The sequence below is a fragment of the Hypomesus transpacificus genome, chromosome 2 (genome assembly GCF_021917145.1).
Source record: "Hypomesus transpacificus isolate Combined female chromosome 2, fHypTra1, whole genome shotgun sequence".
Taxonomy (NCBI): Eukaryota; Metazoa; Chordata; class Actinopteri; order Osmeriformes; family Osmeridae; genus Hypomesus; species Hypomesus transpacificus.
In genome coordinates, this window is record NC_061061.1 from 15,038,340 (window position 1) to 15,049,466 (window position 11,127).

The 11,127-nt window shown below is 41.3% G+C and overlaps 1 protein-coding gene across 1 annotated transcript; it reads right to left on the bottom strand.

The window, feature by feature from the left end:
• Positions 1-7,939, bottom strand: LOC124479066 (soluble guanylate cyclase 88E-like). The gene is made up of 17 exons (XM_047037563.1): positions 7,854-7,939; positions 7,112-7,288; positions 6,808-6,940; positions 6,437-6,611; positions 6,252-6,343; positions 5,752-6,009; positions 5,373-5,517; positions 4,850-4,975; positions 4,646-4,766; positions 4,295-4,424; positions 3,746-3,892; positions 3,271-3,417; positions 2,586-2,742; positions 2,216-2,325; positions 1,806-1,895; positions 1,512-1,630; positions 1-1,333 (listed from the first exon to the last, which is right to left on the bottom strand). Exons 2-17 carry the CDS (start codon positions 7,261-7,263, stop codon positions 970-972), a joined length of 2,466 nt encoding a protein of 821 aa, XP_046893519.1. The 5' UTR covers positions 7,264-7,288; positions 7,854-7,939; the 3' UTR covers positions 1-969.
• Positions 7,940-11,127: the final 3,188 nt, after the last annotated feature.

Here is an 11,127-nt window from a genome sequence, read left to right on the forward strand (position 1 = left end):
TCTATATGCATTTCTATTTAAATGTTCTAAAATCGATGTTCATGCTAATAAAATACAACTTCTCGTCATATCACCCTGTGTACCAATCTGAGTGTGCAGTCTATTTTAATTGAAGAAAGAGAGACTTATATCACTCTCCAGAACATTGTTATGATTCCTCTGTTGTAACATGGTCATAATAACGGAACAAATGTACATTACAAGTCTGTTTTCTCTTGACTATATGCGTGACAACATGCAAAACGTTACACTTAAAGAACTGAAGTTGGGATTACAAATGTATAACTTTTTTTGTCTGTTTCAAAAGCGTTGTACCTCTTTTCCGCATTCATTACCTATTCTCAATTACTGATACTCGAGGTTTGGTGCCCAACACCTGTCTGAGATGAAAGTGTTACAAATCCGGTTTAGGTGAATTTGGGGAGAAAATAATTTCTCAACACTTCAACGATATAGCGTCAATAATAGCTAAATTCCACTTCCACTCACTTTGGACCTAGTTTAGTATAAATGGCACAGGGGAGCATAAACATTGATGAAGAAGCAAGACACAGTGACAAACAAGGAAAAGGAAGTAACATGAGTAGAATGGGGATTTTTGGGGTGTTGTTGAATAAAGGCCATTGAGATAAAACACTGGCTCTGCTGTTCTAGGTTTCTCCCAGGTTTTGCAGGCCACTTTTGCCATCCTGTTCTCCCTGACTCTCATTTAGGAGAGACAGGGTCATTGATACCACCTATACACTACCTATGTATGTCTTTGATAGGATATGGTCTCACTGGCTAATTTTGTGTGGAACTAAATGGCATGGCCGTAGTATGTTGTTTTGGCATTTCATGTTGCTATACTCTTCCCTGTCCTTAAATGGAACATGTCTTGGGGCATCGCACAACATATACTTTCCTCACCTCACTCCTCACCCAGCCATCATTTTCCCTATAGGCATGCCTTGAACACTCTGGCGGCTCTTACAGTATGCAGCAGGAAGTGCTACGCAAGGGCAGGTTGGTGGGTAGCTTGGCATACTGCTGCCGGAAGCTGTTTCTCTTGTTCAACACAGGGGCTGCATTCTCTGGCTTTCCCACTAGGGGTGCACTTTCCTGCACAGCATTCACTTGGGGTGCCTCAGGCTTAGCCCCTTTGTTGTTCTTAGTCTTTTTGGCTTTCTCCTTCTCCTGGGGCTCAGCTGAAACAGAGGGGGCCTCAGTGTTGCCTTCTCTCTGGGGTAAGGTTTCTGCAGGCATATCGGTCGGTGTGGGCTTTCTCTCTGCCTGCTCCTCATTGGGGATGTTGAGGTTGGAGGTGGAGCGCTTGGTGTTAGTGCAGGTGGAGCTGTTGACACACATACACAGTAAGGCTTAAACAATAGGAGGGATGCTGCATCTGTCTACTATAGAAAGGTTGCTAATGTGGAGGTTTCCAACTCCAGTCTAACTGTAGTCTCCCCTTCCTTTCACTCCCCCTTTCCTTTTCTCTGCTCACCCTTCCTCCCCTCCTCTTCCACACTCACCCATGTGAGCTCCTGTCCTCTGAGTCTTTCTGTTCACTGCTGTAGCGCAGCTCTGCTGGGGTCTTGAACGAGAGGTCTTTTTTCCCTTTCAGCCAATAGGTTTTCATTTGGCCTTTACCCTGGGTTTAAGCAAAATCAATTATTGACTTACTGCTGTCATTTACTTTCTGTAATGCCAGTGAAATGTATGTTTATTGATACAAAAAGGAGTATTATGAAACAGAATGCTATTGTGGTATGTAGTTTTTTTCTTCAGTGTCAGTTGGCCCAGCATTCTTAAATATAAAAACTGACCTTGACAAATATCTTGCCCCTCTCCTCGATTATATAAGGCTCGTGCTCCAGATGATCTTTGGCGGTCTGGCTGATATGTATCTGCATACCCTTTATACACAAATAGTCAAAGGTTAAAGACTAACAGAAAGTAAAACATTCAGTCAGTCGTTACCACATAGCTAAGCCATAACAATAACAAAATAGGTGGTCAGATGAGTGAGCGGTTAGGGAATCGGGCTATTAATCAGAAGGTTGCCGGTTCAATTCCCGTCCGTGCAAAATAAGTTGTGTCCGTGGGCAAGTCACTTCACCCTACTTGCCTCAGGGTGAATGGGCCTGTACTTACTTTAAGTTACTCTGGATAAGAATGGATAAATGACTAAATGTAAATGTAAAAACATATTGGAGCTTGTGGCAACATTCCTTACCACCCCATTGCTCTCCATGCGAGAGGCAGTATTCACTGTGTCTCCAAACATACAGTAGCGAGGCATCTTTAGTCCTACCACCCCAGCAACCACCATGCCTGAGTGAATACCTACAACACATAATCAAACAAATAAGTTACCAATCTAATTTCTCAATATGGAAAAAAGCTATACCGTGAACATCATTTTATAGATTTTTACCAGGGTCAGAAAGACGATACTGTAAATTTGGAATGCCTAATGTGTGTATTAGTATATTAGTGTTGGTATCAATATAAATTGGCACTTTCGAACTAAGATGTCTTTTCAATGGAAAATCTGTTTATTTAGATGTCCAGCTTGTCTTGCTATTGTGTATCTTTGTGCTCACCGACTCGGATCTGAATGTTGTCCCCAGTGGAGGGGTCTTTGAGGTGGTCGATAGAGCTCAGCATGTCCAAGGCCATGTCACATATGTGGTGGGCATGGAATGTGGTCTTGTTGGGCACACCTGCTACCACCATGTACGCATCTCGGATCGTCTCTACCTGGTAAGATTAAGTTTGGTTCAGACTAGCTGCTGAAAAAAACGTAATTTTCTACATCAGTATAACCACAGAACAGTTTAGTGTGGGGACCTTGGATTTGACAGTCAGCATAGAAATGCAACACAATGTGAATCTAGTGGGTTTCCGGGACAAAATCAAGGCCCAAAAGAATAATGGAAAAAGTATTGTGGATGTTGCTATCATTACACATTTATTGATTCCAAGTCTTAAAAAAAATAAAAATATATTTTAAATCAAATCAAATGTATTTTTATAGCTATTTTTACATGCAAGCATGTCACAGAGGGCTTCACATACGCCCATAGAACTGCCCCTTTAAAGATCAGAATCCTTGAAAACAATAGAACACTTCTTGAATTTCGATTAGAGGTTAAACAGTACCACCACAAATCTATTTAGGGCACATAAGCGATTTTCCCCTTTTTGAGACTGAAATTGACAATTTCAGAACAGGACATAACATCTAAAGGACCATATAATGGGAATAACAGTCGTGATTGTTTTCACCTTGTACACGTTGTGCTTCTCACTAAGCGTGTCAAAGACGATGTAGATCTCATTGAGCATGTCCACCACCTGCATGGGCGTAATGTGGATGCAGATTTCATTGAACTTCACCACGTCGCTGAACAGGATGGTTACATCTGGGAAAACCTGGCAAGAAAAGGCAGGAACAGTCACCTTGCAGTGTTCAGCAGTTTACCGTAACAGTTTAATGGGTATTTTTAGATCTGATGAAGGGCAAGCCATAATACCTATAGAATATAGGAGAGGTTTACAAAAAGGACTGAAGTAATAGCATGCTCTTTGTGAAATATACAATATATTTTTAAGATAAAGCCTGAATCATTGCAGGGTTCATTGGCCCTAATAGCAACAACGAAAATACACCAAATTACAAAAGACTTCTCTGAAGTTTTTGAAAGAAAACCAGTTGGTTTGCATCCATGTAGCTCTACATGTTCCAATGTCTGTCTGTTACCTGACAGGTCTCCAGGGCAGTGATGCCCTTCCTGAGACGGTCGGCCACAGCCTTTGGGATCATAGCATAAAGCAGGGAATCCCCCCTTTTTTTCTCCTCGTCCAGCTTCTTGATGATCTCCATCAACTGGGCATACTTCTGCTGCTCCTGTAGTTGTACACAAGGTTGAGAGACACTCGAGCATATACAATATTCCTCAGCTTCTTTAGGCCTAAGCTTTTCATCTTATTCATGTGGCAAAACATTCTTTTCATGCACTGTATCTGTACGTGCAATGTAAGAGCCAATATTAGTGTCGGCATAATATTTATACAAACAGTATTGTGGAACCCCTAAAGGGACATGAGCGACTTGAATTATAATTTATTTATCATTTATAAATATTATTTATTTTCATTGTAGTTAGTCATCGTAGTATCGAGATCTCACAAGACAGTTTCACGTGTGTAAGACAAGGGCATATTCTAATGGAAAATAGGTGGAACGCGCACGGAATGGTACCAGTAAAATAAATAACTGCTTTTCCTGTTACAAGAAGAAATATGTTACCTGATCCAGAGCCAACTGCAGTTCAGCCGACTGCTGCGTACCAGCTAAGATGAGCTCTCTGCTAGAGTCATGGAGGTTTAAGTCGTTCACATATACCCCCATTTTAATCATGTCCTCCACGGTTTCTATGCTGCATGAACAAAAGGGAGTAAGAGGACAAGGCCCCAGAATAGGAGAATAGATCAATAGAAAACAGTAGTGTGGGGAAGTAAGACAGTGTTGAGGTGACACAGGTTTGTGTAAACAGTTTTTTTTAACAGCATTCTAAGATTGACTGAATTTCAGTTCTTGATTTATGTAACTGTAATTTACGTTTATACTTGTTTTCTTAAATATTGTGAAGGATCTTACATGGGGGTGGAAAGGAAAATGAGAGAGTCCCACTGAGGGACATACTTCATCTGACCCTTCAAGTGGAGGGGCTTCTTCGGGGGTTCCCTCATATCCTCAAAGATGGTTTCACTGCACTTCCCTGGACATGATAGAGATCAAAACCTGTGTGTGATTGACATCTGAATGATTGAAGTGGTTTTTGAATAGAGAATAGATTCTCACCAGTGACAGTCTGGAAGGCCAGGAGCTCAATGTCCTCGCCTCCAGAGTTGGCGGAGCTGTTGTATTGAGTTAGGGCACCACTGTACTCCTGGTCCGTTCCCTTCATATCCTCCACGGACTTCACATCTAACGGTGGTAGGGATGAATGACTGAATAAATGAGGAAAGAAAGGCTTCGAGAGGGGAAGTGAATCGATGTGTGAATGAGTGAGTGAGCAAGCGAGTGAGTTATGACTGAGTGAAGGAGTTAGTTGTGAGTGCCTGAGTGAACCACGGCAACATGAGTGAATGTGCAACTGATATGCAAGCAAATGTGTGAGAGACCGATACAACATAGATTTTTTAATTGCAATTGTTATTGATAACTTTATCCATCATCTTCTCATAGACATCTTAAATGACATGTTGTAAGTCAGTTGAGTGAATGGTTGGTATGGAAAAACAACGGTTGAGGTACTCCCCTTTCTTTTCGGCTGCCTGTGTGCAAAGTCGGAGTAGGGCATGGACCCTTGCCAACTCGGTACCTCTCTCTTCCTCTCGATTCACTTTCTCGCACTCCTCTTTCTCCTCAGGCTCCTCCTTACTCAGTTTTGGGATGTTGACCTTCTGTTTGCTCTCTACCACAGCTTTGGAGAGCAGCTCAAACACATTGTTCAAGTGGGTATAGATCTAAGGGAGCAGAAACATTGGCAGAAAACAGAAATACTAATATGAAGGTGTAATTCAAAACGACCATGTAACTACATAGCATTACCTACTGTAACAACATGCTAGACTGGTGTAGAGGTACAATATATTACAGTGAAACAGGAAGTATAGCTTTCCATGGCCAATTGGATGCTAACTTTGGTCTTGTTTAGGTAATTACATGGAACATGTAATTTCCTTTAAATCTAGACTTACATTTTCCCAGCTAAACTCCAGCATGGGTCGCACCAGGGTGAACTCCTCGTTGACCTTCTTGCCCTGCAGATCGGAGAAGACCTCCTTCAGGCCATCGCCGATGCGATACATGGTCATGTCCCGTCGGAAGATGACACTAAAGGGGAACATGTCGAAGAATATGCCCCTCTTCATTGGGAGCTTCTCATAACCAGGGGCTGTCTTCTGTTGAGGCATGCGGTGCTTGAAAGCAGCATTGTCAAAGTTCATCTTATAGATCTGTGGGTGGATAAAGTACAGGCGATGGTAACTGCAACAGTACAGCTGTGAGGCATTAGAGTTAATCCAGTGGTGGTTTGACAATGGAGCTGATATCACTACAGAAGTGATACATTTGTGTCAAACAACAGATTATTCCAGATTTCCTAGTCAATGCCAACCTAAAACCTGGATAAGTCCTGTCCAGTCACAATGACCACGCACCATTGGCCAGGAAAAAATACTCCTTTCCTAATCCTTACCACATATGTCATTTTCTCAGTCTCCTCTTTTGACAGGATTTCCACTTCAATGTCTGTGTTGTAGAACTGTCGTCCCACTTGGGAGAGCTGGCCTGTGTCAGTAGAGGAGGAACAATCATCATGAGGAACCTGGCGGCTCCGATCAAAATCTCAACTGTAGACCCAGGGTTTCCACTGTCACATACCTTTGACAAATTGGGTGAACCCTTTGCGGGTGCTGCGGTAGTGCAGTGTGAGGCTAGTCTCACACTCCTCCTCCACACAGAAGCTAGGCGGCTGCACCTTGGGGAAGGAGAAGCGGAAGTACTCGTGCAGGTTGTCCAGTTCATTGATGAAGTCACGCACATTACGCCCCAGCACCTGCCACAGATAGGAAATTATATATTCAGACATCTTTCGTATTGGCTGGGATGCAATGTACTTCAAATACAAATCAGGAAGTTTAATGTTTGTGCGTTTGTCTGACATGAGAGTCTTGTATTAAATATTGAATTCATCCTTCATAAAATTGTAATTTTTCATAGATTGCTATTAATTCCGAAGGTTGCAAGTCCACCTTCAGAATCCTCTCATAGCCATAGTTGCCGATCCTCTTCACCATGTAGACTCCAAAGGCATACATCAGCTCGTCGTGGGTTTTCCCCAGTACCTCGCCAGCTGCCTTGGCTAACCGTAGGATGAGGTTGTCACTGAAAAAAAAAATAAGAAATCTACATCACTATAGGCACAGCTTTCTATATTGCGTTAACATCCAAGTTTACGACTCAAAATATATTTATTTTCATGTTAAAGCGACAAAAAGTGAAAAAAGTAACCAACATCGTGGTGATTAATGTGAAAGAGCATGACGATGACCGTACTTGTACATCTGATGGCGGACAAACTTCAGATGGGGTATTTCTGCTCTGGCCTCAATCAGTCTCCATACATCCTCCCCATAGGACTCATTGATGTAATCATTTACTGCTTCCAAGTACAGGCCGTACATCTTAAGGGGGTTAGGGACCTCCATTTTTATGCCTTTGTTAACTGCTCAACTGAAATATTGAAGGACGATAAGATATTGACAAAGTTGGTGATTAATTATAACATTTAGGTGAACATAGTTTTTGTTATTTGAATTATAGTCTATTAAACCCATATCCGGGTCTGTGGGACACATTTTCCATGTTATTATAATACAGTATTTCCAAACATTATTGTGATACATTAGAAAATGTGTGATTTTCCAACACTTTATCCCATTCAAATGCAAATTGAGGGTTTGTTACAGAAATTATGGCTGTATTGTTTTAAAAATAAAGTAATGTTGTCCATGTGGCCAATGAGTCCATCAAACCCGCAAACATTGGGTGAAGACCAATAATATGAACACCACACAAGGATTGAAACATATTAACACACACTGGTTGATAAACTAGCCTGTTCAAGATAGTTGTCATTGAAAAAGAAGCACTTCTAAACTACATCACCAGAGATTTTATCTTTGAAAACCTACCAGATCTCGTCCAATACATGGGATTACGTAGACGAACACATAAATGCAGAATAAAAGCATGTTTCTTTAAGGATCACAGAGGATGAAAAGACAGGTGTCCTTACCTGCAGTGCGTCTATGCCGTGAAATCCGTGAGTCCGACTGTGCCAGCCTATGCTACAAACAATTCTGGTCCCTGCTGAAAGCCAACACCTGCTTGTGACACCCACCCTCTCTTGACACTTCTCTGTCAGGTCAATAGGTGGCCTGGGTTAAAATAGCAGCGCCAAGGCATGTTTCTGGCAGGTAATCAAAGAAAGAGGGGTGGTGATGAAAGTACAACACTACTCAAACAAACTGTATAGAAAGAGCAGGCTATTCTCATGTATGTGAGAAAGTTTCTTTCCTCCAGGTACACTAGCACTTTTGAGGATCTTGTTGTTTACTTGTAATTTGTTTAACTACATGCTCTTCTGGTTCTACCCATTGGTACTTATTTGCTTTATACAATGTATGCTTCATGTTTTGGCTTGTTTATGATAAGTGACCTATCCACTTTTTGTACAGCTCTTTTTTGTCAATCGCTTTGGATTAAAGTGTCCACTAAATGAATACATGTAAATGTAAGTTATGTATGCCAATAGAAAGGTGTGGTGGTCGATTCAATGTGATCTCTTGTTAGGGAATTTGCCAGTTATAATTTTGTTACTGTACTACATGTGTTAGAACTAAACATTTTAAAGTCTATATTTATTGCCACACATTGACTTCAATTAAGTAAATTATTATATCATTGGCATGCATAGCATTATAATATTTCTTAGTGAGGCCAATTGGAACTTAATATAATAGACCGAGTGAAGTGAACGATTGGATGTGTCCTCCCAGATTAGATTTGTTTTGTGTTTTGACAGCACAGAAAACATTTATAAACAAATTAAGTCTTCTATTATAGAGTTGACATGTATTTCTGCATCCACAAGCGGTCCATGTTAATTTATTCCTCCGATTTCCACTGGAGGACACTGTTACATCACTTGCACCACAAGAGCGACAGCTGGCTCAAGGTAAGGTGAGATAGATTGAAAGCCAAAGAAAATAGATTGCTTCAACCTGCAAGCTGTCCACACTCTGGATAAGAGCATCTGCTAAATGACAAAATCGCCACACTGTATGTGTATCACAACTTTGCAATTTGATCTTACTGTTCATTATCTGTGTGGAATTTACTCCTGCTAAACCTTTTTGTCCCATATTTGTTATCATAGAGACTGTGCTAAATTGAGGTTGCATACATTGTGTTTCGAGCAATAAAGTTTTACGTCCAACCACAAATGATCCTTTTTCCATGACCCTGTACACCGCAATTAATAAAAGCATGTGTGTTTTCATCAAAAGTAACTAGTTAGAGAAGTGGGGGGTCCTTCCACACATACTTTGCCTGTTCCCCAGCTTCTCTTTCCAGGTGTTCCAGCCTTATTTAATGACTTCTTGTACGGTGTGGCAGCAACCCAGGAGGTCCGTGGCTGGCTTTTAGCTTGGAAATGGAGGGAAGATAACCATGTGCTGATCTAGCCAACCGCTTCTCTTCAGATAGATGCCAAAGGCAATTTTATTGCAGGGGAAATTACTCATCTTATCCATCTTTAAGTCCAAATACATCTCATCCTTTACTAGGTCTACTTTAGATTGTTGTAAAGCCCCCCATTTGAAAGCTAGTGTACAGCAACATAATGGTCGCATATCCTTTGATGTACACTCTCTCGGTCTGACCCCCCACTAGGCAAGAAACATACACACACATACTCTTCTACCATTCCCTGTCTATTCCTCACTTGTTATCTTTCAAAGGGAGTTATCAGGCTTCGCGTGCTTAGCTTGGGAATGATTTGATCTGTAGAGAGTACTGGTGACAGTGCAGGAGATCATGCATACCACATTCAGCACCAGCACAAAACGTAGGCTGAAAGATGGCTTTGCATGTGTTCATCTACAGCATCTGAATAGGGGCCACAGACTGCATGTTGATATGTACAATGATATGTACGACTGTCATGTATTGTACTGAGGGTGGGACTGGGACACAACAAGTATTGTAAACATTCGACCTTGCCAAACTAGGAACATGTTAACTGCTGAATGCATATATTCCTGTTTACCCTTGAATAGCTGCTATATATGGATTATTCACTGGATACAGAAAATGGAAATCTCTGGCTCTGGATGTGCTTTTACTTTTGCACCCCTGTGCTTGAATACCTAATAGGAGTCTATCTGTCTCCAGCCTTCCTATATCTCTGTCTCCACCTTCAGCGCATTCCCTGCACAACAATGTGCCATATTTCTCTCCTGTAATCCCATGATACCACCCTCTTATTGGTTTTTACTGTACACACAGCAGTAGCTGGGGTTGTGCTACGTTAGGTGAATGCTAACAACGGAAGGGTGACTCATCGTGGATCCTGGCAGAGGGGTTAGCTCTCACCCCTTTAAATCTCTCTTTATCTCTTTTGGTCCCTTTGCATTCACTTCCACTTTTCATTCTTTGGCCTAATTTATTCCTTTGTTTGTCTCTCTCTTTCTATCTTTCCTTCTAAATCCAATCCCCAATCATTTATACATCCGTTTAAATTAGTTAGTCTCGTTTTCAGTCCCTTCGGTTACCAGATTACTCCCGCTCCCATACTCTGACATTCCAACTCATTCACCCTCACCCTTCCATTCACCACCACATCATTATTAGACTGATATTTGGCCAGGTTATTGTGGAGAGGTCATATTAAACCTCACATGCCTAGCCATATCTTCCAATGCTGAGTGCATTAGTCTAATTGAATATTCTGACACAGTTTAAAACCATACTGCTGGGCGGTCTGTTACTCATTTGCATTGATTTTTATGTGCCCCAGTGTGGTAGAGATAATAGTGTTGGACAAAATCACAGTTCTCATTCAGTCTCTCCCCAAAGGGTTTTTTAGTAGTCTGCAGTAGTACTACAGGCCTCTTGGAGGTGTACATTTCTTTGTTATATCCTAACAAAGGCAATTGTAAAATGAAGGGGAAAAACAGACAAAGAAAGTAAGAAAAAATTCCACCATCTGCATAAACATATTCCATTAACTTTGCAAGGCTCTATAATGGTACATTTATGCATTCAGTGCCTTGAATATGAAATGAAATTATTGCAAGGGGAGAGGAAAGTAGCCATTTCCTCTCTTCCAATTTTCCATCTTTCCTTTTCTGCCCCTCGCCTTATCATGGGTGACACTAATCCAATTTCTGCCAGGCTTGTGACAGCTCTAATGTGGTTTGTATACTGATTTGTCCCTCCCTGTGTATACATGTGCACACACACACACATGCACTGAATAGACACACACACACCATTTTGATTTTTCC